A 26,312-nucleotide genomic window follows, 5' to 3' on the forward strand; every position below is an offset into this window, starting at 1 on the left:
GTAGGGGTATACTCCTACTGCTGGCCAAATAGAACGGCACATTTTAAAATCCATGGTAAAGTCCTTTCCCAACATGCCTAAGCCTGGGGTCTATCTCCAGTGTTCATTTGAAAAAAACAAGAAAAGAACAGAATTCACAATTTTTAAAAGTATGATGTCCACTAAATGTATCACAGTAAATCCAGAAAATCCTGCTGAACATCATAACCTGGGGCCTCAGTAGTGTCTTGATTTTCCTCCTAACTCTACCTTGTCTCCTAAACTTACCTAATTTAGAGTCTTTGACTTCACCAAAGACATAGTTCCCCAATGAAATCATCCTGACACAAACTTAGCGCTCCAAACTCACACTCAAAACTGCCGCTGTTTCAAGGTTTTGCCACTATCTCTTCCACAGAACTCATTCCTAAGTCACAGACATGACTTAGCGACAGTGAAAGCAATCAGATAAAGCTACACAAATGCCACAGAAGCATGAAATGGGGCTATTTTTAAGCAATAATACTAACTTCCAAATAAAGACAGAAAATTAAAACATAGTGTAAACCTGAGGCTACAGTATTGGCCAAAACACACTTACTTTATCCGGAACGATAAATAAGTATAATTTCTCTGTCTGGCCTCCAAACTGTACATTTTCATGGTTTGTTTGAAGTGGGCTACTTCATACACATCCAATTGACTTCTGAGGAAACTAGATAAATTGTCCTCAACCTGTGGGTCACAACCCTTTCATGGGTCAAGCAACCCTTTCACATGGGTCACGTAAGACCATCATAAAACACAGATATTTACACTATGATTCATAACAGTAGCAAAATTACAGTTATGAAGTAGCAACAAAATTATTTTCTGGTTGGGTGTCACCACAACATGGGGAACTGTCTTAAAGGGTCTGCAGAATTAGGAAGGTTAAGAATCACTATCTAGATTTTTTGGACCAAAATTGGCTATTATAACCTAAGAACTGTGTTTGAGAAATTCAAGAATGAGTGACTAGAGTAGTCTGAATTATTTTCAAACAAATGGCTGCTAAATTAAACTCTACCCATATTTAACTGAGTTTGTTTAAGTAAGTAAAGACAAATAAGTTTGCTCTCCAGCTAAATTGGTCTCATGAAGCATGTGATTCCCATTTGGTTGAATCTGACTGAGTACAATTATCATGAGAATATCTAGTATTTATCTGGTGATTGCTGGACCATGCACTGTATTAATACTTTCTCAGTATTAACCTGTTTATCCAGAATCACAACCCTAAAATGTGGGTACTTGGTGTAACCCTGCTTCATAGACGAGGACGTGAGGAAAAAACTACAAGTCTACCATCACTCAAGCTAATCAGTGACAAACTACAAACTCCAACAAGCAGGAGGCCCCTGGTTATGAAACTGAGGCTGTCCCAGTGGCTCTCAGGTGACAGCTATGGTATTCTGTAAGCTCTGACTATTATAATGCAACCTAATCTTGACTTGAAAAGTGCCACTGGTATAAAAAACTGGGGACCCAGCTCTAAAACTGACTTTGTCCTCAACACACAATGTTTCGAAAGAAGTTGAGTAATGGTAGTCTAGGGAAGAACTTCCAACAGAAATTCCTATTTTCCAACTCAGCAGCTCTCGGCTGCACTAAATTCCTCAGCTCTTACATATTAGACGTGATGACAGAGAGGTTTTCCTAGTACCTATCACTCTGCATTGCCATTGTAGTCACTTTCCTGGGAAGCACCCTACTCTTAGGGCATCCATCTTTTTGACACCTGTCTCCACACTAAGTATCTTTACATGGTAATGTTTTCCTTGCAACTCCTTTCTCCTTTTCTTAGGAAAAAAAAGCCTAACCTTGGTTGCTCTCAGTTTCCTCTTACCTGGGCACAAACCTGCTGTGACTCACTACTCAAATGGGAAGATGCTATGTCAATTCTTGCATCTCTCATTTAGGTGCTGCTGTGTACTGAGCCCCTGAACCCATCCTTCCTTCATCCATCAACTCTCTCTTCCTTATCCTTACCTAGAAACTGCTTCTGGAACTTGTGTCAGTCTAAGATGATGGTTTCCCTCAGGCAGTTCCTAAGGTAATTCTGATTAAGAACTGTCTTCTACCCCTTTCAGTGAGTCACTCTGGCCACACCTTTGCTTCAAGGACAAACTGAGCCCCTGATGTGCACATTACCCACGATGGCTGTGACCTACTGTCTTCAGTCCCTTTCAGACCTAGTCTCTTGCCCTTCTCTCTACTCTTCTTCATCTGCACTGGAGCCATCCTCCTTCCTGCAGCTGCTTTGCCAAGAAATCTGGGCTTTTAGATTGCTCAGTTTTCTGCAATTATAACCATGGAAGCTATGTATGTTATAAAGAACATGGATTTACATAGCTTAGATAATTTAAGAGGCTGAAAGTCCAAATCAGGTTGCCCCATGAAGGCCTCATGACAGATGGTATGGCAACAATTGTAACACTCAGATTACATCAAAAACAGAGAACCAAAAAAGTGTTAAGGTACCAGTTGTGTTCTTTTTAACAGTTCCTCAACCGGCATAAATGGCCAGCATCAATCCCTTCCATGGGTAACATTCACAGTGGCATACCTCCTACGAAGCCCCACATCATAAAGCCTCCAATCCACCACCTATCAACACTGCCACACATTCTGAGCTCTGGAACTCTAGGAAGATACACTGAAACCATAGGAAGGGTCTCCTGCCCTCAGCCTCTAAGATTCCTTTCTTAGCCGTATTTTCTAGAACGATATTTGCTACCTCCTCTCCTACACAAATATACAAATGCCTTCAGTTTTCTTCCCTGGTTTATGCAGCATTTGTTGCTGTCACTAACAGAAGCATCTACCCCTAGTTTAACTTGCTTTTCATCTGGTTTACTACACAGAATACTAACTTAAGAATTAAGCTTGTTTTGTTTGCTTGTGCCTGAAATCAGTGACCAGTGAGTGATTGCCCACTCCTGGGTATTCAGTGGTTATTTGTAAATAGATGGAGAATGGGTGACAAGCAAACACAGCAGCAGAATGTGAATTATAGAATGAGAGAGCACTTGTGGAATGAATGAATTAATAAATGAGTGCCTGATTCCTTTAACCATGTGGCACTTAAAATGATCACATAAAATTCATGAATGGTACTCAATATCGGATGGAAGTGCTTAGCAGTATGGCACACTTCTGTCTGCCATCTGTTTATAAAGGTATCCAAGGGGGTTAGCTGATGGATGAGTGACAAGATGAAGAAATATGCAACCGACACGCAGCAGGCAAATGTTAACTCCAGAACATGATGGGTAGTTTGTGCTTGTTCACTGGAGAAAGACTTGAACTCATAAAGAGTTAGTCTGAAAAACTTCATAATTAAAATTTGGGGGAAGTTAGAATACTTCACAGAGGCCTCATTTCCTGGCTCTATGAACAGAAAACTTCAGTTGCACACCAGCTCCTATCTGTCAGACTGTCAGATTATTTGGGATGGGGGGTTATTTGTTGTTGTAGTGTTTCTATTTTATCTATTTATTTTGTGTGTGTGAGCTCTCCCATACATGCCACAAGCACTTCTAAGTGAAGCTGAAAGGATAGTTTGGAGAAATCACTTCTCTCCATCCACCATGTGGATCTTGGGTCAAACTCAGGTTGTTAGACTTGGTAGAGGTTGGTCACTGACCAAGCTCTCCAGACCTGTTCCTTCTTTTTATAATATAGCCTCTGGCTATGTAGGCCAAACTTGTCTGAGACTCATTATCTTCCTGCCTCAGCCTCCCAGAGTACTCGAAATACAGGCATGTGCCACCACACCCAGCTCTATTACTTTGCTTTATGGAATTTTCTTCCTGGTATTTATCACTAGATGGTGTCGAGGGATTAGTTGTTTCATCACTGTTGCCTATTTACCATCCTTACGAGAATATGAGTCCCTGGAGCTAGAATATTGTCCATCATGTCCTCTGCTGTTTGATCATAATGAAGCAGCTCACACTGAGCACATGAGCTCCTCGTGTTCATCGTCTTATATATGACTATTTACTTTTCAAACAGATTATTAGGTTCTTGAAAATGGATATCTGTGCCTCTCTAATACTTAGCAAGTTTCAGGCATGCAATAAAAACTCACATTTTCCTTATATTAAAGCTTGTTCCACTGACATATTTTGAAATTATGTAATATGGAAATGAAAGAGTTTTACTCTTGCTGTTTTTATTTTTTACTATCCATGAAATGGGAAGATTTGCAAGCTTTTTGAGAATGTATTCAAAAGAACTAAGCCCGAGAGGAGCCTTGAAATAATGTGTTCTCCAAAAAAGAGGAAATCATAAAATTTGCAGGCAAATGGTGGGATCTAGAAAAGATCATTCTGAGTGAAATATCCCAGAAGGAAAAAGACAAACACGGTATATAGTCACTTATATAGACCTATAAGATATGATAAACATAATGAAATCTATACACCTAAAAAGATTCAAGAGAGCAGACATGGGGTAAGATGATAAATCCTCATTTAGAAAGACAGATGGGATGTGCATTGAACATATGACAGGAGTCTACTGAGTGCATCTGAAAGACTCTAACTAGCAGTGTTTTCAAAGCAAAGACTCATAACCAAACTTTTGGCAGAGTACAGGGAATCATAAGAAAGAAGGGGAGTTAGTCTGATGGGGAAAGGATAGGAGCGCCACAAGGACCAAATATATCTGGGCACAGGGTCTTTTCTGAGACTGACATTCAACCAAGGACCATGTATGGATATAACCTAGAACCTCTGCTCAGATGTAGCCTGTGGTAGCTCAGTAACCAATTGGTTTCCCAAAGCGAGGGGAACAAGGACTATTTCTAACAGGAACTCAATGACTGGCTCTTTGGCCTCCCCACCCCCGAAGGGAGGAGCAGTCCTGTTAGGCCACAGAGGAGGGCTTTGCACCCAGTCCTGAAGATACCTGATAAAACAGGATCAGATGAATGGGGAGGAGGTCCCCCCCTATCAGTGGACTTGGAAAGGGGCATGGTGGAGATAAGGGAGGGAGGGAGGGACTGGGAGGGAATGAGGGAGTGGGACATGGCTGGGATACAGAGTTAATAAAATGTAACTGATAAGAAAAAAATAAAATTAAAAAAAAAAGAAATAATGTGTTCTCAACCCTCATTTTAAGGATGAAAGTGAGACTCAGAGAAAACAAATGACAATTCAAACATCTGGAAGGAAAGCAATGTCAATACAAACAAGATTACAGATTCCAAATCCTATTTCTACCCACAAATGTCCAGAGCTCACCCTGGGAGTCAGCCCAAGTCCAATTGGAGGTTCCTGTTGATTCTCCAGCTGTCTTCTGGCCACAGACACGACTCTGTGTTGAGTCAGTATTAACTTTCAGATGCCAGAAGTTTGAGGGAGCTTTGACTAGTAATGTCTTGGCTTGTAGTTTTTGTACTTTTTCACCAAAGCCAAGTGCTCTTCTTATTATGTCATATTGCCATAACCATCTTGTAGGTTTATTTAAGTCTGCACTCTCCTAGCATTCATTGGCAGCTTGCTCATTCTCTCTTACATGTCTGTGAGTGTTACAGACAGAAAACCACCCACCTAGGGAAGATCCTATCTCAGGAACTGAAGAGGAAGGCAAGGCTCCCATGGGATACTCCCACATGATCCAAGAAAGACTCCCAGAGCTAGTCAACCAGCCAATTCTACTTCTTCCAAGGACCACTCCTCAACTCAAAGGATTGACATTCAAATGCAAACTGCAAGGGACTCTAGAGAGAAAAGTAATGAAGAAAAGCTCTTTGGCTAACTATTTTCCCAGACACACTAAGGAAAGTTTACGTAACCTACTTTGAATTCAGGAATGTAGAAAGCCTCTTCAGAGCTCAAGGGTTATACAACTTAACCATAGGAAATGACAGAAGGAAGGAAATATATTTTTCCTCCATAATATCCTCTTTCATAATCAGTTTTTGGATCAGAGACTGAAGAATAGAACTGTTTTGGAAAGGCTAAGCCATGTTTACAAAGCTCTCAACAGACCGTTATTAAAATGCCCGGCAGGGCATTCAGATGTACTTGACCACCTCTGCGCTCTTTGCCCTAGGACTCACCATCATGTACTTGGGCAAGCCTCTAACCCGCTGTGCCCTTTCTCTCTTCCTTTTTTCAAGACTGAACCTTTTCAATTGCTTCTGCCTAGAATGCCCAAACTATTCCTCTGTTCCCTGAAACAATACCCTTTTCACAAACCATAACACCAAAAAGAGCAAAACATATTCATATATAGTGCTTAATATAGACTAGTGTTCTAAGCAGCCTTGTATGTATGCATACACATAGCATCTTTACGACTTATGCTTTAATTATTATTGCATACTTAAGGTACAATGCACTATATAGTTAATATTAAACAACTAAAGGATATGTAGTTTATAATTTATGTAATAAATTATAACAAGTTATAATTAAATTTATATACGATAATCATTATATTATGTTTTAATATGTATAGTTTTCACAATAACTCCCCTATAAGATACTATCTCTATTTTTACAGATGAATAAGATGAGTCACAGAGGAACTACTAAATTTCCAGGATGAAAAAGATAATAAGTAATTCAAAGGCCTAATGGACTAGCTTCAAATGTCAAGGTATTAACCGCTATGTTCTCTATTCAAACTGTTCAAATCGCCTGGGGCCTCTTCTCACAAGATGAACTTCCTTTATTCTGCCTTCTTATTAAACCATCTACATACATCAGTGATATTTATCTAAATGAATGTGATTTCTTATTACCCACACATACACGCATCCACCTTCTTCCACTTCCTATTACAACCCCAACATCATTTCTACCTCAGAGGAAGATAATTGAGGGGATAACACTTTGTATATTTATTCCTCATATGCCTTGTACAAACACAATAGCTGGTACATTGTAGATTTTTTTCCCATAAATATTTATAAACTGAGGGAATGAGATGAAGTTAAAAGGTGTCCATGGAAAAGTGAAACATGCACCTCTTGGTACTGCATAGAGGATATGCCCTCTGGAATAGGGAAAGGACCCTTGGGAGATACACAGATGTCGGTTCTCAAAATCTCTGGGTGGTCAGGTCATGCGGACTACTGAAAAAACCTTGTGATCTTAAGTTAACCTCTAAGTAAGTGCACCTCCATGGTGTGCACATAAGTCATGAATGGACTCTGAAGGCACATATGGTTGGTGTTTCACTTTTCCTAGCCTATATTATTTTATTTACCACTGGAATTTGATAAGTTGACAATAGAAATAATTTAATACCAGAAAATACTACAGATTGCAATCATGAGGGATCACATGGGAAGAGGTCATCTGAGCTTACAATAGGAAGGCAACAGAGAGGAGCTGAGAGTTATGGGTTTGTGTGAGTAGCACCCACAGGGCGTGTGACAACTGTCTGCAACTCCGCTTCTAGGGACTCTAAGGATCTAATGTCCCTGTCTCACATCCATGGGTATTGCATGCACACAGCATACAAGTCATCCTAAGTGCTATGCTGGTGTTCAGGCAATTCAGTTGGCCTGCCTTCAGGGTCCTTTAGGGTCCTCACAACGTCCTACGTCACCACCTTCATCCTATGCCATCACCTGCACCAGGTGCATGGGATAAAACCCACCTGCCACTCCTCTCTCTCTGTATCTCTCTGTGTCTCTGTCTCTGTCTCTGTCTCTCTCTCTCTCTGACTGTCTTTCCTGGGGCCCTCAACCCATCTCCCCTTCCTCTTCTGCTATACTCCCCCACTGTCTTTTCCATCTCTTTCCCATAGCACCCTTAAATAAACCTCTTTGTATCAGACCTGTTGCACAGTGTATGATTTTTATTAGTATTACACTGAAGATGAGTGAAAATGGTATTTCCTTGGACATGATATAATGTCTTAGCTAGCTCACCAATTACATGTCTTACCAGAAACACTCTGATTCATTTCCTATGCATTTCTCATACATTAGGATACTATGAGTTTGTTCGCAAACATAATTTATCTAAGGTTTCTTTTTTATTCATAAATAACTAACAAATTGTGACAAACTTGAAAGATAAAAATAAGCCGCATTATTCCTTCTGACCTTTCATTGATTTGGGCTTAATTATTTGAGACAAAATTATTTCTTTAGCGATGCTTAACTTATAGTAAAGTATTCAATAGTAGACACGTGTGTTTATACTAGTAGATACATTTGCCAACAAAGTGTCACACAGTGGTGGAATAGTTTGCATTGTGTAACATCTTATTATCCCAAATGCTTGTATTATATTGGCAGACCTAAGTCTGAAGCTATTGCTTAATTTCACTGTAATTATTTGGAACAACAAAAATAATCAATGCATCAAAGTATTTATCACCTCAATTAAGGTTTATATATTTAATGATATTAGTAGAAGGGTCTCTTGATACAGCTCAGGGGTAGCATGTTTGCATAGCCTATGTAAGGTCCTGGGTCTAAGCCCCAGCACCACAAAGAATAACAAGGGAGGGCAAGATAAGGACAGAAAGCAAAAAAGAAAACAAAATGAAAGATAAAGTCCATAGGAAATATAAGTTTTCAAACATTAAGCTTGAGTTTCTAAATAAACCTATGCCTATGGACAATGGAGTGGGAAGTGATTCTGCTGCTACTTACTTTGTTGAAAATAAAAGGGACTTCTTTCTTCTCTCCCACCTTCATAGAAGATACAGAAAATGTAGCTGTGCCCAGGGTTTCATCCATGACATAATTGGCATCCATCAATGTGATCTACAAAGCAAAAGAGAGCAGATATAGTTTCCAGCAATCTTTAGAAATCATATCTACAATGTCTCTCATGGAGGACAAGAGTGATGGTCCAGAAGTGAAGGGCACTAGATGTTCTTCCAAAAGGACACAGGCTCAGTTCCCAGCACCCACAGGGTGTGTCACAACTGTCTGTAACTCTACTTCTAGGGACTCTAAGAAATCTAATGCCCCTGTCTTACTTCCATGGGTATTGCATGCACACAGTGTACAAATATACACACAGGCCAAACAGTCTACACATGAAATTAAAAAGTAAATAATTTAAAAAACAGTGGTTATCACATAAAGTTCTAGGCCAGGTAAGGTAGGGCAAAGCCTCAATCCATGTAAATGTATCTTAAAACCAATGGACAGAATTTGTATTTTTTTTAATGAATTCCCACCTTTAGAACAGAAAGTGTATTTTCCCCAACGTTCACGAACATTCTGAAATGCCACCTCAGCACTCACATAACTTCACATACACCATCTACCAGCTCTGCAAGCATGGCGCCTAGCTCACAGGTAACCATAGTAAACTGACAGGAAATAAGGCAGTGAAGAAGAGACTAGATGTCTGGCTCCCTGGGAACAAGCACTGTCCACAGGGCTCAGATGATTCACTTACCTCCAAAACATTTTCCTGATTAGGATCCAAAATGAACTCAAAGGTCTCATTCCACACAGGGTTGATGTCATTATTGAAGTGTCTTGTTCGCTTCCTGCTGTCAGGGGTGGTGGAGATGAAAAGTTCCACATAAGGATCTGGAGTGTCAACTATGGACAGGAAATGAAAGAGATGGGGACAAAAATGTAATTGACAGTCCCTAGCTTTTTAGTAATACAAATTGTCAGTTTGTTTCCAGTAAGTTTGCAGTATTATACACCAAAATGTGATAATATGTAACAGAACATCACAAGTTATATGCTTTTTACATAGTATGTCCCTTCCACTACAGATCAATCAATGATAAGGAATAATTTGTAAAGCAATCTACACAGAAATTCATCCACCTCAAGGATGAATTACACATCTTCCTTGACCCAGCTACCCTACAATGACAGAAACTACACTCATCTGACTCTCACTACTACTATGGCTTCTTTCCCCTAAGGAATAAGGGAAAGATCACAAAACGCAAAATTCCATGTAAAGAAGAGCAGAACAAAGAGTGAGAAGCAAGAAAATAAGGGTATAGAAATATCTTTTCAGCCAACACCAAGCAATGGTACAATGCGCATCACTCAGAGCAACTGGCACAAGTACTGAAAGATGGCGGTCAAGGGAGGGACCTCCGCCCTCCCAGAGAAAAAGTAAAAACATGCTGAGCTATCCTGCTACCAGTGCTAAAACTGATCACCACCACATACAACAGTCCAGGTTTAAGGAAGGAAAAGTTCTATGCCCTGCACTGGGATCTCAGGAACTTCACCTGTGACCCTGAGCTATCCTCACAAAATGAAGATCACTGACAAATTGTCGACAGTATATCTAATAATGAACTGTTGTTTACCCAGACACTCATGAATAATCATACCATGCCCACTGACAGCACACCCTACAGACAGTGGTATGTATCCCATTGCACACTCTCCTTAGACTGCAAGGAGAGGACCAACCTCACTCCTGAAGGTAAAAGATCTTAAACAAAAAGTGTTCAAAACATTTAAGATGCATTATGAGAAGGGTGGTAGCGCTGACAGTCTTAGGCAGATTCAATGAGTCAGGCTTCTTGCCCGCATCCCACCAACATTGGGCCAGTGTGCTGAGTAGATGGCTGGAAACAAGAGTTCTGAAGAAGACCAAAGGAGCAAAAGCCAGAAAGGCAAATAAGTCAGCACACAGAGCTCATGTAATAAAAGCTATTATTATTCCATGGTTAAAAATAAATAAAATTATCAATATGTATTTTGTTTTCCATATTATTACATCAAATAATGTAACCAATGTTCTTCATTTACTCTTTTAAACACTGTTCATAGTTTGTTCTATTAGTCATTAGACTTAAAAAAAATTAAGTTGTTGGGTTTTTTTGGTTTTTTGTTTGTTTGTTTGTTTTGGTACTCATTGTAGAAAAATCAGCAGATGAAATGGCCTCTGGAACTGTTTTACATTTAAATGTCTATCTCAAAGCTCATGTGACACTGTGCAAGATCAGCAAGTCTCAAAGCAAGAGTGCTATATAAATGTCCAGGGCTTTTATAAAAATTCAGCTAGGATTCCCAAGCCAGCAGCAAGCAGGCTAAAAGTAGTCTAGGGTGCTTCATTATTCATGTTTTGTTTAGCTGACACCGACATAGGGAAGCTTCTGATGACACAAGTAAAAAATGCCACCTTGGAGAACTGGAAGTTCTCGCCTCTTCTGACGCAGCATTTAAGTTTCCTAGACTAGGGCAGAGAAGCTATGAGACAGCAAGGCAGCCATAGAGTGGATGAGAGAAAAGCACAGGGATGGTTCTGGCCCCTCAACTTGCTCCTTTTCCCCTATTCAATTCCGCAGAGCTTCAAACCAAATGCAAATCAACATTTGTTTAGAACAGCTATGGCATCCAAAGATTGTAAAGAGAAACAGGCCGTCCTCTTTGGCTTAGAAGCAGATGCATGGCTTCAAGGAGAATATTCACATGACACAGCAAATGTACCCCCACTGGGTCAGTACTTTCTAACAGGGCCATTTGCTGTTTGTTTGTTTGTTTGTTTGTTTTCAAATATATTTCCCAGAATATTAAGTAGAGGGGAGAAGTAAAGTAAACCCATGCTAAAATATAAAAGCTATCTGGGAAGTGGAGGCATGTGTATGGTAAACATTCATTCATTTAGTGCACTTTCAAGCTCACAGTGTATGTCAGGATTGCCTGTCAAAAAGTATTTCAGCTTTGATAAGATGCCAAGCCCTAAACCATATATTTGAATTATGAAAGTGAGTCAAAAAACAAATAACCTAATTTTAACATCAATGTAAATGGGAGACAAGCAGATACACCGTACTGGTGACTCCTAGCTCACTCCCTCAAGTGGTTATGCAAAAATCAGGTCAAATCGTAGGTGGGGGAATTGCTATCTGAGGCTTCATATTTGGGTTTTTATCAAAGATGTTTTTATTTTATTTCGTGTGTATGAATGTTTTGCCTACATGCATGAAGGTCCACTTCATGTGTGCCTGGGGTCCATGAAGGTCAGAGGAGGGCATCAGATCCCTTAGAACTGGAGTGAGGCATGGTTATGAGCTACTGTGTGGATGCTAGGAATTGAACCCAGGTTCTCTGTAAGAACAAGTAATCTTAACCACTAATTCATCTCTCTAAAGCCCTTCATCTGAGTCTCAGAGGAAGAAGAGAGAGAGATCACAGAGCAGACAAAAAAAGGGAAAAGAAAGTCAAGTTCCTTGGAAGAACCCAGATAGGAAAAGGAAGTGGCAAATAGAATGGAAGGTGGAAATTAAAAATATGACCTTTTTTGGTAAGTTTAGACTGTCAGTGCCTGCCTTGGCTTAAAACATTTTAACATAAACAAACAAACAAACAAAGGTAAAATGATACTAAAAAATACCAGTATTATTATATGTCAAAATATCAAAACATTTTGAAAAGTTAGAACCCAGTTCAACAGTATCCCTGTGTCTTGCTATGATTTATTTTATTTTTAAATAAAGTCAAAGTGAGAAGCTTAAAATGTCTGTCAAGAGTGACATGTTTTATTGCATGTTTTATTCTCTTGTTGCAAAGGTAAGGTGTCAAAGGTTAATGGACAGGTGAGAGAAGCGGTCAGATGGAAAACCACTACCTGCTCTAAACTCTGATTTTATAGTCTGCATCTCTGTTCATCACGTAAACTAAGAGACATTGATCCCTGGGAGAGAATCCAGAATAAAAGAAAATTTTAAGGGGTGTATTTTAAAGTTCAAGTCCACGCTATATAATCTATAATCTATAATAATAATAATAATAATAATAATAATAATAATCTATAAGAATAGCAGCACACTTGGAATCTGTGAAAAGGGAAATCAGCCTATTTTGACAGCTAAAACCTTAGCCCAGTGCTTTAAGAGAATTTCCTAGAAATGCATTTTTTTTAAAAAAAGTCAAGAAAAGGAACCCCATCACCACCATGCCACATATCTATTACTTTATAAAGTCATACCTGCAGGGCCATTCACTGATGTTGAACCATTAATCAGCAACCAGTGATCACCCAAATTATTTCCAGTTAAACAAGTAATGAAGCAAAATATGTGTGGGCAGAAACGCTCTTGCATCTAAACCTTTTATCTACATCTTGACAAACAAAAAATGATGGGGGTGTAGGATAAAGATCATTTTTATTATCGTGAAGATGACATGAAGCTACATGCACCAGGAATAGCTTCAGAATTCCAGAGCTCTGAACCTTACTCATAAACTCTAGTTGTTTAAGGAGGCCTGCCTAAAGCCATAAAATTCCCATCTGTCACTCAGCTTTATCCAGGTCATAGACTGTGTGATTATGGAACAAGGGCAACTCCTGTTTCTCTTCAGATAGTATAAATCTTTCACCTTTTACCAATTCTATTTTCAAAAGCATCTATTGTTTTTTTCAGTTCCACTTTACCTCACAACAGTTTAAACCCCTTGCTTGAAATAAAGTGAGTTGGTGAATAATTTACTGATTTGGAAATGAGGCATAAAACAAACAAACAAAAACCAAAGACCTCAGAAAGAGGGGTCCCTGAAAAATGCAGTCAGTATTACCATAAGTAGTAGTGGGCTTAAAAGTTTGTTTCTCATATTTCAAGTCATTGGTTACTTTCCCAGAATTATGTGCAGCAGTTGGTAAAAACTGCACACTGGAACTTGCGGTATGTGAGGACTTGTCTAAATGTGGCAAGCCCTGAGTTCATTCCCAGAACCATATAGGAACAAAGAAAGTGAGAAATGGAAAGAGGGAAGGAAGAAGGGACAGAGGGAGGGAGGGAAAAAGAAAAGTGCAGGTCCCTTCATCTCCCATCAGAAACTTCAGTTTGGCTTGGAAATCTTCATATTTAAATAACATAATCAGATGATTCTTTTACACACTGAACATTTCAAAACCAGGGACTTAAAACATAAGATTACAAGATTACAATGAACATAGCAGTATGTAACACCCATATAAACATTTAACATAAGGAAGGTAACAATGTTACCGTGGCCTTTTGTACAGGAATCATCTGTCAGGAACCGTTAAACACAGTTCAGTTAACCTCTGCAAATTCTCTCCAGCATTTAATTAATTTTCAAGTTGCAACATGAAAACCATCTCCAAGAATAAAATAAACTAGATATGTTGGTAAGCAATTTGTTTGAGATCATGGACTACATTTAAATATTATTTTTCAACAATCTCCTAACCAGAAAAATAAAAAAAAAATTATGTAAGAATTTGTTTGGAGTCTATTAATGTTGCCAAATGTAGCCATTTCTTTGAAAATTGTATGATTAGTAACAATGGCAACCAGACATGAGAATCCACAGCAGATCTGGGAACTGCCAATCTGTTCCATACTGGTGTTCTAAGGTAGCTGAGTGGCTGCCACAGCTCCTACCACAAGATGGTTAGCAGCACCATTTAACCATGAACTTCAAAAATAAAAAGTAAAAACTTCCTAATTTGAATTTTTTACCTGAAGAACAAAAAGCTTGCTTGTTTTTATACTCTGGACTCCCATCCATAACACCATCACTGAAATCCAAACACAGACCACCACCTTACCCGTTTAGGAATCTCCCCACGCCCTCTACGACAATGATGTCTATCCTGCTTTCTATCTCCATAGAATATTTTTGCCCGATTTCATCTTTATGTAAACAAACACAAGCAGACCGTACGTAAGCTGGGTCTGTTTCTTTCTGTCCACCATAAAATCCGGAAGATGTTTTTATACCAACATATATGCAATGATTTTCAAAATACGTTTTTACAGTCATTTGCAGTCTTAAAATGTTTAATTTGGGGCCAGGGTGATGGTTAAACAGTTAAGAGCACATACTACTCATGCAGAGGACCCAAGTTCAGTGCTCAGTTCCAAGTACCCACTTCAGGCAATACACAAAACACCAGCTTGTAACTTGAGCAGGAAAGGCTGGGAAGGCTCCTTCTCGTCTCCTGTACTCATACCCACTCACATACACCTAATTACAAATTCGGTAAATCTCGAAGATTGGTTTTAAAGACATAATATGGACCCCTAGAGTCTCTGTATACTTCTGCAGCACAGTTCCTCTCAAATCTTAAACTTGGTGATTGAGACTTAAGCTGCAGCCAAGGTGCATCCCTTCTTTCCCCAAGGGCACAAGGAAGGGAGGTATAGACACGAGAGGGGGAAGATTTTGATCACAGGTCCACATATACCTTACTGCAATTTGGAAGGATCCATTCTTTTTTAATCATGCAAAGTCAACTCTAGTTTTCTTTAACTGTCCTTCAAGGGTTCCGGCCTGCACAAAACACCATTATTTCTCTCACCCACATATTCAATCTATGTCCACTATGGGGCCTTCAATCTGTTTCTACTGCCTTGAAAATCCTTCACTTGATATGCACAAACCAAACCCATATCCCTTCCATCATTCTTTCTCTAAACACAACACAAAACAAAAACTGGATATAAACCTTGTCATTTTCTCCCAATTTTCCAACTGGACTTTGTGACACCACATTCTATAGCTGCTGGAGTCAGGAAGCAGAGGCATTTTCTTTTCCTCAGAGATTTTGTATTCAATCTGCCTCCACAGTTTTAGATTTTACTCCTTAGAAATGAGCCTACTATCTAGCTTTTTAGTAATAATTCCAGTCACACGGAACACCACATTGCCTTGGGCATAACGTAATCCTTCAGTTGCTAATTTAGAAAGCAGTCTCCATAACACCTGCACAGTTGTATTTCTGAAGCATAGTTTTTACCTTCACTTCCTGCAAAGTCATGCCTAAACATGCTGGGGAAAAAGAAGAAACCACAAAGTCTCCTCACTAACCACCTCCAGGTTCTCCTGTGGCCAGAGACTCCTTCTCTTCCACACGTGCAATGATACTTCTGCACATGAACAGTAAAAACCAAAATCACACCCACATTACAAATAATCTACCCATGCATACTGGGGGGCAGAAATCCTTGTTCTGTCACAGTAGGACTGTACTGCAACCTGGAACCATAACATCATTGTTTTCTCTCCATATTGCAAGTTCAAAGATATAAGGCCACTGCTGTTCTCTTAACACTGTTCAAGAAAAGAGTCCAAACACCATACATTGGGTATAAACGAAATGAGATGGTCTCCTCACAGTCCTATTTAGTTGGTACTTTCCTACCTAAGGAATTGACTGTTCAGCTTTCTTATTAGATGAAACTGGTGACTCATATTCATTTTCCCAACAGGATTAGTATACGTACATCCGCAAACAAGAAAAACAGCAATGTTTCAAGTCACTATTTAGACATAACTACTCTCTCCACAGGGGAAAAGGCAAATTTGTAGACATTGACTGAGTCAAACGAGATCATTCAGAAACAGGCTTTAACTCAGCTGCAGAGATAGCTCAGTGGCTAACAATACTTGATGCGCACATGTGAGCATGGACTTTGAGTCCCAGGCTGACAGCAAAATGCCTGGTGTGTTCCCTTGTATTCCTGCATCTCTATCCTAAGTGAGGCAGAGACTGAGTGTGGATGAGGGAATAGGGTCTCTACAGTCTACAAGCTGCTACCCTGACCTAAACTCACAAGCTACAGGTACAGTGAGAGACACTGCCTCAAAGAAACAAGGCACACTGTGATAGAGAAGGGTTCCTTGCCTCTTGTTCTGGTCTCCACAAGTGTGGATGCACAAGTACACATGATGCCATAGATACTTACTGCTACTTACAGGGATGCATGCCACACACATGCGCAGAAAACAATGAACAGGCTTTAACTCAGGCTCTCTAAGACAGAGTCCTTGCTATAACAAACAAACCAATCTTAAGCAAGTTCTGTCTGTACTACACTGTAAACTTCCTAATGACAGGGATCATTTACTTCTTATCCACCACTGAATAGTGGAATGGTGAATCCAACAGTAAAGTGTGAAATCCAAAACATCACAAGAACATAATGAATATGCTAAATGGTCATCTAGCAATGAGAGACACTGAGGAAGAGGTGGCCCTCACTATAGGCTCAATATTATCCCCTTTTTTTACTTCTCAGTAATATGCCTCAACTTTCCTGATGTATCTACCCATACTTTTAATTGTATTTCAAAATAAATTAGTGCCAGCCATTCCTTCCAAATATATTTGTATTTAATCTGTATTTCCTAGAAGTGAAAGAAAAACAAATCCCAAGTCTTCCTGAACAACCCTTTACCAGAACAGGAACCCATCAGGCTATGTGTTTTTAGGTAGCAGTCCATCTTCCCTTCAGAAAAGGCTCAAAACTGGAATCCTTGTAGCCAGAAATAGTGAAAGGTAACACCAAGAAACTGGAGAAAGTGCAGAAGCTGTAGAAGAAAGTTAGCAGTAGATCTAAAAAAAAAAAAAAAAAAAAACTAAATTTTCATGGCATGGTTTCTTAATGGCCATTTTACTTAGGTCTCTGTGACGTTATTTTTGTAAAAAAAAAAAAAAGTATCTTTGTAGTAACTCTCGGGTCTGGGGAGACAGATCCGTGGGTAAAAGTGCTTGCTACACACACTTGAGGACCTTTGTTAAATGTCCGGCACCCACGCATGAAACTGGACACGATGGCACAGATGTGAAATGTTAGCACTGGGGAAGTAGAGACAGGCAAATCCCTGGAGCCCACTGGCCAGCCTTGTCAGTAACTCCCCAGTCCTCATGAGAGTTTTATATCGAAAACAAGGTGGATGGCTCCCAATGAATAACACTTGAGCCTTACCTGTGACCTCCTGACACACACACATACATACATACACACATATACAGAATAAACACCCCAGAAGTTCTTACGATGTGTTAGAAAATATATTAATTCATTTATATTGTTCATTTTAACTACACACATTCCAATATCTAAGAATCTACTGTATTGTAGGCAGAAATGATGTCTTTTTCAGCTTTGGCACACCAATGCCTGACCTGGATAACTCTGCACTCTAGACTGAGGTTCTTGCCTCTCATGAAGGATGCTAGGAGGAGTTACCATTCCCCCCCCTACAGAAGTTAGAATCCTCAATTTTAACATAAGTGTTTCTAAACATAATGTTATGTGCCCTGAGAGGGAAACTCACCCCTTAACTTAAAACCAATGCATTGGAATAAAACAATTGTTTCTATCTGATATTTATGTACTAGAAAAAAAAAAAAACACAAAAAAACCTAATGTGTTCATGCAATACCATACAGACATATTAGGTCAATCTGATTTTAAAAACTTTTCCTGAATACTTTTCTTAAATAAAATGCTCCCATATTCCATCCCACGTTCCAGCACCCTCTGACATTACCATCCTAATCCCAAACTGTAGTCAAGTGGTCCAGTCTTCTCTGGAGCTTACCCAAGACTTTCTGCCTGGCTGCATAAGCCTGCCTGATGTTCCCAGGTAAGCAGAAAACACTCAAAAAACAAACCTTCCCAAAATGTCCAGAGCAGAATACTCAGGCTGGAGTTCTGGCCCCAAAGACAGCAACTGTGAGATTCTGGGCTCCCGACTTAATGCCTTAAAGAAATTACTAGTTTCTAAGATTAAAATAAAAACCAAACAGGAGGTGTTTCTCCATCTGCCTAGCATGCACAAATCCCTGAGTTTGATCTCATTTAAATCCCAGTACTCCCCAAACCAGACATGGTGGCACGTGCCTGTAATCTCAACACCTGGCAAAGGCAGGAGGACCAGAAATGCAAGGTCATCCTTAGCTACATGGCTAGTATAGGCTACATGAAAACATTCTCAAAAAAAAAAAAAAAAAGTGGAATTTAAGACCAGCCTGTACCAAAACAACAAAAGACAAACAAAACCAAAACAAGCTGCAAAAAAAAAAACCAAAAAAAGCAATATTTCATTGAGCCACAGAAATAAATAAATAACTAGAAGTAGATAGATAGATAGATAGATAGATAGATAGATAGATAAAATAAATAAGAATTTTTCTCAGCCCCTTTGGTTATCTAACAAGTACTTATGCTGTGCATATTACAACACAATTTCATTTATTTTTCATGAGGAACCTGGGAGGAAGATGTAACCATCACTTCATTTAACAGCTGATGGTGCTGAGACATGGAATGACTGAGTAGCTGGTCCAAATTCACACAATTGACAAATGGTGGAGGGGACATTTGAGCAATACACAAGAGAGCTGGCTCTGGCCTCTCTGCAAAGCTTCCTCTTTAGTGTAAAACCCATATTCACTGCAGTTACCTTCCTTAGATAGGATGGTTTTCTTACTTTCTCAAGGAACTCAGCAAGCACTGACTACACAGAACTATTGTGTAGTCATTTGCTGATGAGGATATTAGTGAAGGAAAATTGCTGCAAAAAGTCTGGGGTACACTTCCTTAATATTTCTTTTCAAAAGTCAAAACTCCAATGTTGCTATTACATTTTGATCTGAATTTTGCCTGGAATTTTATCTAAACTGTTTCACTGAAGCCAGATGTGATGGTACATGCCTATAGTCCCAACACTTCAGAGGTAGAGACAGAATGAAAAGATGATCAATGTTCAAGGATGTCCCCCAGCCACAGAGAGTTCAAAACAAGCCTGGACCTAAACAAACAATGCATTTTGATATATCAAAGGAAAAGTTAAAACAGGAAAATATTTCCAAGGTTGGATACGTAATGTTCAGTGATACTCCAACTACATCTTAGCTACATTTAATTAATCATTCCAGTCCCTACATAATTAAAAAAATAAGTTTTTATTCTCAGGATAAAAACCTTTAAAACATTAAAAATAATTAAAAATGCTAGTGCTATACAAGTGCTCAAAATTTTAAAGCAGTAGGGCAATTTTATTTCACAGGGGCACTTTAAGAAAGTACCTTGTTTTTAGAAACTTAAAAAAACATTAAACTCATTTTATTTAATTCTTTTAGAGTTTAATCATGGCCTTTTAGATAGAGAGGCAGGGTAAGCTTTTTCAGCAAAAAGATTGCATTTAGCACATGCAGAGGAGACTAGTTATAACTCAACTTTAAGAGAGATTTATTTTTAAAGCTTTGTCCTCACTTGGTAGAACAGCATTTGAGAGCATAGATGAAAATGCAAGCAGGAATATGAAGGTGAAGATGTTCCTCTGTGGGACAGGGTGATAGGAAATTAACTGAGTAGATGGTAACAGGGCCTTGAAAAGCAGCACATGGCGGTGTATCCCTATTGGGAATGGTAAGGACACCTATATATACCTATATATACCTATACCATTGTAATAAACTTCTGTTTGTTCTATTGAATAAATGGGGTGAAATTCCATAAACTGGGTGAAATTCCACCCAATCAATGTTGTTGAAATGCACAATGATATGGTTAACTGAATTCATAAGCCCTGAAGTCATGCTAGCACTCTTCAAGTTTAAGTCTAGAGAAAAACATATAAATGACCTCATAATGTTACTTGACTCCTTACATAGGATGTGACATTCTAAATAGATGAGGAAAACATTCCATTTTAGTACTTGGTACTTCTCCACTCCTAACGCATTCTCTTCATTGTCACATAGAGCGAAGACATGTGAGATAAACATGTTATGGGACACTTGACTCATCTTGAAATTATCTTCTATGAAATGACCACTGGGAAATAATTTCATTAGATTTAGAGCCCTTTAAACTTTTGGGTGGACTCAAAAACATTCCAAAGGCATTTGTAAACTCTTATAAAACTCATATTCAGCCATAACCTAAAGGCTGAACCCTAGAGAAAGAAATTACCAAATACATACTTTGGGGGAGCAAATGGGAAACAGCAATGCCAGTTACAAAGAAAAATATTTGAAATTCCATAAGTAAAGTACAAAATTTTCAATAAAAATTTCGGTCAGGTTTGCCTCAAAAACTTCTAATAACAAGTGGACAAAATAACACAGGCATTTATATTCTGTGGGCACATTAGAGGGGGGGAGGCTAACATAAAACTATTTTTCCAGTTCCATTTCTCTCCTCCCTGAAGCAGTAATGGAAACATCATTCAGGAAGACAGGATAATCAATTTGATTTATTTTCCCAGTATTCCTTAAGATTTTAGTTGTGGGCCAGACTCAGGCCTATGTACTAATTTAAAAAAAAAAAAAAAAAAACAGCAAGTGAACCAGAGGCCCAGTTTTACAAGTGCATGAGGGTAAGAGCATGAAGCAACTTGTCCTGGAGGCAACATGGTCTCGGGAGAAGCATATCGAGGAAAATGCCATTCTATTTCTTTCCCCCACATTGAGAAAGAAAAATCCAAAGATTCCTCAACAAGAAAATTCAGAACACAAATTTATCTCCAAAAAGAAAAGTAAAAGAGACCCTGTACACAGACAATTCAAAATGGAACTTTTGTTCTAATAATGTTTGAGAGTATGTATATCTTTTTATGTCAATGTAGGAAACTGTTCTACATGACAGGCAGTATGTACCGAGCACACATATAAGAACTTCATTTATGCTACACGAAATACATCTCCAAGATGACAAAAGCAAGCTGAAGGGAAGAGATATAACTTGTCCAGAGACCCCCAGGTTACTGACAAGCCTAACCCTAACCCAACATCCTAACCCTAAACTAACTCTAACTCTAACCCTAACCCAATACCCTACCACAACTCTTACCATCCACTACCCCTAACCCTAATCCTAAAACTCCACTAACCCTAACCCTTCCCTAACCCTAACCTGACAGCTCACTGATGGATATTACATTTCTTCATCAATATAACTACCTCTTTGCTAGAACCTCTGATCACTGTGGGACTCAAGATGGATACAGACCATGGGGATCACATGTCTTTATGGGAATTTATCTGCTGTTGCTCAAAATACTAAATTTAAAAAAAATGCATCTGTCCACACAGACCTGATAGCTCTTCTCTCGTACCAATATATTCATATAGGAAAACTGAAGTCCAAGGTCCTTTCACTGGGAAGTATTAGGGGTTGTGATCTTTTGAAGAGGATAGAACTGGGTGATCTTACAGGTGGGATTTAGAGTGCTGCTTTAGAAACACAACTGGAAAAGGTGGGTAAGTAAATGGCTCAGTAGGTTTAGGAAAAAAAAAACCTTTGTGCAACCATGATGATATAAGTTTGGATCCTCAGAATACATAGGACAGACATTCCACTAAGTGTCCCAATGTCCCCACAATGAGAAGGGTTGTGAAGATTAGAGAATTCCTGGAAGGTTGTCTGTCAGGGATCCTGAGTCTGAAGCTGTGAACAAGCACCTATCCACCAAGGTGGAAAGTAAGAACTGACACTGTGGTCATCTATGACTCCACACACATGCTGTGGCATACATGCAAAACATGAACATGCATACACACACGCACACACACACACACACACACACAATTTATTTTTATTTTTATTTATTTTATTTTATTTTTTTATCATTAGTTACATTTTATTAACTCTATATCCCAGCTGTATCCTGCTCCCTCATTCCCTTGCAAACCCTCCCTGCCCCTTTCCAGGTCCACTGATTGGAGAGGACCTCCTCCCCTTTCATCTGACCTTGTTTTATCAGGTATCTTGAGGACTGGCTGCAAAGTCCTCCTCTGTGGCCTAGCAGGACTGCTCCTCCCTTGGGGGATGGGGAGGTCAAAGAGCCTGCCATTGAGTTCCTGTCAGAAATAGTCCCTGTTCCCCTTACTATGGGAAACCAATTGGTTACAGAGCTACCCTGGGTTACATCCAAGCAGAGGTTCTAGGTTATATCCATACATGGTTCTTGGTGGAATGTCGGTCTCAGAAAAGACCCCTGTGCCCAGATATATTTGGTCCTTGTGGAGCTCCTATCCTTTCCATGTCATACTAACTCCCCCCACACACAATTTTTTAAAGGCTTTTTTTTTTAAAGGGCCTGGATCTCACACCATTTTAAGGATGTTCATAAGTTCCCTTCAGTGTTACACAAACTTTAAAGAAATCTTCCCTTAGGGGCATTTCGTTTCCTGTCAAAAGCAGAAGGTCAGGACCCATAAAAACCTATAGCTTGAAGATTCGAAGCCAATGGTGGTCATGACCAAGGCTTGCAGCAGTCCTTCCTCCTCAGTAGCAGGCAATTCTAAATATCTAGAATTCTAGCAGTTTCTTAGAAAAAGGAAGACAATCGACACCCCCCACCCCCGCCTTCACCTACCTCTAGTGAGCTGGGGTTTGGCCTGAAGTTTGCTTTTTATTGCTATGGTAAAACAACCAAGACCAAAAGCAACTGGGGAAGAAAGGGTTTGTTTCATTTTTTACATACAGTCCATCACAAAGGGAAGTCAGGGCAGGAACTGAAGTAGTGGCTATAAAGGAATGCTGCTTACTGGCTTGTTCACAACGGCTTGCCCAGTCAGCTTTGTTATATGACCCAGAATCACATGTCCAATGGTTCCCGGATGACCCAAGAGTGTGTCAAATTGATCAGAACAAGCTGAGTCAAATTTAACGTGATTTAGAAATATGCTAAGTGAGTCCTGTTTACCCTGAGTATAAACATAAATATTCACACCACCACACAGTGATATGTTAATGATGGTTTACTGGACTGTGAAATATATGACACAGTACAATTCAAAAATAACTGAACATTTGCAAATATTTTATGTTTACATGGACATGTAGTCAAAATTAATTCTAAAGGCACTTTAATAGTTATTTCTGAAATGTCATAGCTGTTTCCTCTGCATTAAGTAACAATTCAGAACTGCGGCTGATTCCTTTTTAAATGTGTATTGAAGACAGAAGTGAAGCTGCAGGGGTATCTCTTTTCTCAAGGCCATAAGCTAGTACAAACAAAGTGTGTCATGAATTTCCACATGAAGCCATGTGGTCCAAAATACTTAAAAACTCTTCCATGGCATCAAAGAGATGGCTCAGCTGTTAAGAACACTTGCTGAGAAATGCTGAGGACTGCAGTTGAGAACAGCTTTATCAACAAATGAGGTCTCCTACAAACAACTGGAACCCCAGCTTCAAAGGGGGCAGAGTGAGGAAGATCACTAGGGCTTACTGGCTTTCAGTTTAGATAAGAAAATTCACGTTCTTGGGTTCTAAGAGCCTCTGCTCCAAAGGAAGAAATGGAGTAAATAAAGGAAGAAATCTGCACCTTCCAGCCTCCACAAGTTTAAATAAGCACACGTTCTCTCTCTCTCACTCTCTCTCTCTCTCTCTCTCTCTCTCTCTCTCTCTCTCTCTCTCTCTCACACACACACACACACACACAAATCTTTAAAAACACTTTTTTCTGATAGAGTGAATTTGATTTTGCACTTTATAGTCTCTGAAAATATGTAAAAACGACAGCAAAGATTTCTCTAAACTTCACACAGGCAACATGTACTTAACAAAATTTGCCTGTTCTCAACCAAAGCTACTTGCAGAGGTGAATAAAACAATTTTCATAATGTTGTAGTGGTTAAAAGCAGAGAAAGTACCTGGCAAATATTATAGAGTCATAAATTAAAATAAGGGAACATTAAACAGCAGGAATCTCTTGTATGGGAGATGCAGAGCTTGGGTGATCTGTGAATATTCATGTGTATATAGGACCTGACCAAAATGTGGCCACTTGATTTTGAGTTCCCACTGAGGTCTTACTGAAGAATGTAATTGTGATGCAGAATTCAAGCCTTTGTGTTTGTTTCTGTCAGGCTTCTAGGATAAAATGTTCTGAGTCATGTAATTAGGCAGTCTTCATATGAATTAGAAAGCAAAATAAAGGCAGTAAGGTGTTTGTGGTATTTATTTTAAAAAGTAAAACCAGTGAAAACTGAAAACGCTTGGACCTTCGCAACACAGGAGCATATGGAAGCTGTATACACCAGGAGGAGTGGAGACAAAACAGAAGCATCACGACCTAAAAGTGCTCAATGGATCTTCAATGCCTACATCTTCATCCGTTTCTAAGTATAGCTATGAAGAGTGGCATAATTCATCAGCAGAGAAAATGAAGTATGAGGTTAGTGTTATCTAAAACAAAGCATATAAGGATACAGCATATAAGAGGCCACCTGATAGGTGGTCTCTTTGAGAAAGACCACCATATGAAATCTCTACAGTAGCAATCTCTCCCTAATCTTTAACCACAGGAGAATTTAGTGGAAACTTGTTTTTTAGTATAGACACTAGAAAACAGGGTGTAGGCATCTGCTATCCTGACTCTCTGGATCTTAGATGTTTAGTTTATGGTTTACAAATGCTTTTATAGTTTCCTATGCTCATTTGTCACCCAAGAGTTATTGCAAGCAAACATGCTAAATCTGGCTTTGAGGATCTTACACTTTTCCTCACTGCAGCCCCTGCAGCTTCTAAAAGGTAAGGCCTTGGCCCTGTCTGTTGCATCCCCTGTTTAGGCAAGCTTGCCATGAAGTTTGATTGGTATAAGTCCCCTCTGTTCATTTTCTTTCCGTAACCCTACTTTGGTAACATCACTGATACTAGATGCTTGCAGCAAAGCCTCACCCACCAAAATAATCACGTAGTAGACATGCTTGCCATCATTCTTCTTTACCAACATGTAAATCTTTAAAAAATTTACTTTCTAAAAGAATACAGGCAGCATAAAATTGGAATCGGATACGGCTGGAGAGATGGCTCATTAATTAAGAGTACTTGTTCTCGCTAATTTGATTCCCGGCACCCATGTAGTGGCTCACAACCATCCATAACTCCAGTTTCAGGGGACCAGACTTCTCGTCTGACTTCCACAGACATACACATGCACAGGCAAAACACTCACATATATAAAATAAAACAAATGCAATAGGGAGATTTCTGCTCTGCAGGTCTTCCAGGTCTTGGGAAGACTGGCTTAACACTTGATCACTGAGCCTTAACTCTGGGCTTTCAACTGTACCCAGTGGGCTGTTCCGTCCTTGGGCCCTCTACTTTAAAAAGATGCATCTGGAGCCCAATGGTCTAACATGTGTCACATCCACTGTGGGCACAGAAATCAACACAGTATTAGTCTCATTAGTCTAGTTCCTGGATTAATCACAACAAATATTTGTCTCAGGTTCCAGAGGAATCCAGCCCATACCAGGTGAGATTATCAGAATCGATACTATCAGAGTATCGATACTATTAGGCTACGAGAGACCACACAGCCACAGCTGATGTTCACAGCAATTCTGAGCTGCATCCCAAGTATCGCCACACCCATTGTCTCCACACAACAGAACCAGCACTGACAGAAGAAGACTGCTGCTGCTTTGTCTGAGAGATAATAGACATATTTGTAAAAGTCAAATCAGGTCTATTGTTAGCCTGGCTGCCGAATTACTGGCACAGTGTTAGTAAAAGAAAGAAAGGCCTTTTCATCAAGCGGTTGACCAGTTCTACTGCCAGGCCTTTTTGATTAAGGCCTGAGCAAAGCAGCTGCCAGCCAC

The 26,312-nt window shown here is 39.4% G+C and overlaps 1 protein-coding gene across 2 annotated transcripts in view; it reads right to left on the reverse strand.

Annotated features, from left to right (window-relative positions):
* The window catches only part of Pla2g4a (phospholipase A2 group IVA), a 145,123-nt gene that overhangs the window by 75,084 nt on the left and 43,727 nt on the right, over positions 1-26,312 (reverse strand). For both annotated transcript variants that reach the window (XM_021645437.2, XM_060364423.1), the window contains 2 exons: positions 9,408-9,556; positions 8,648-8,761 (listed from right to left, as the gene is read on the reverse strand). In XM_021645437.2, the coding sequence (XP_021501112.1) occupies positions 8,648-8,761; positions 9,408-9,556 (263 nt within the window). The remainder of the gene's footprint in view (positions 1-8,647; positions 8,762-9,407; positions 9,557-26,312) is intronic.

Source organism: Meriones unguiculatus, chromosome 11, assembly GCF_030254825.1.
Source record: "Meriones unguiculatus strain TT.TT164.6M chromosome 11, Bangor_MerUng_6.1, whole genome shotgun sequence".
NCBI lineage: Eukaryota > Metazoa > Chordata > Mammalia > Rodentia > Muridae > Meriones > Meriones unguiculatus.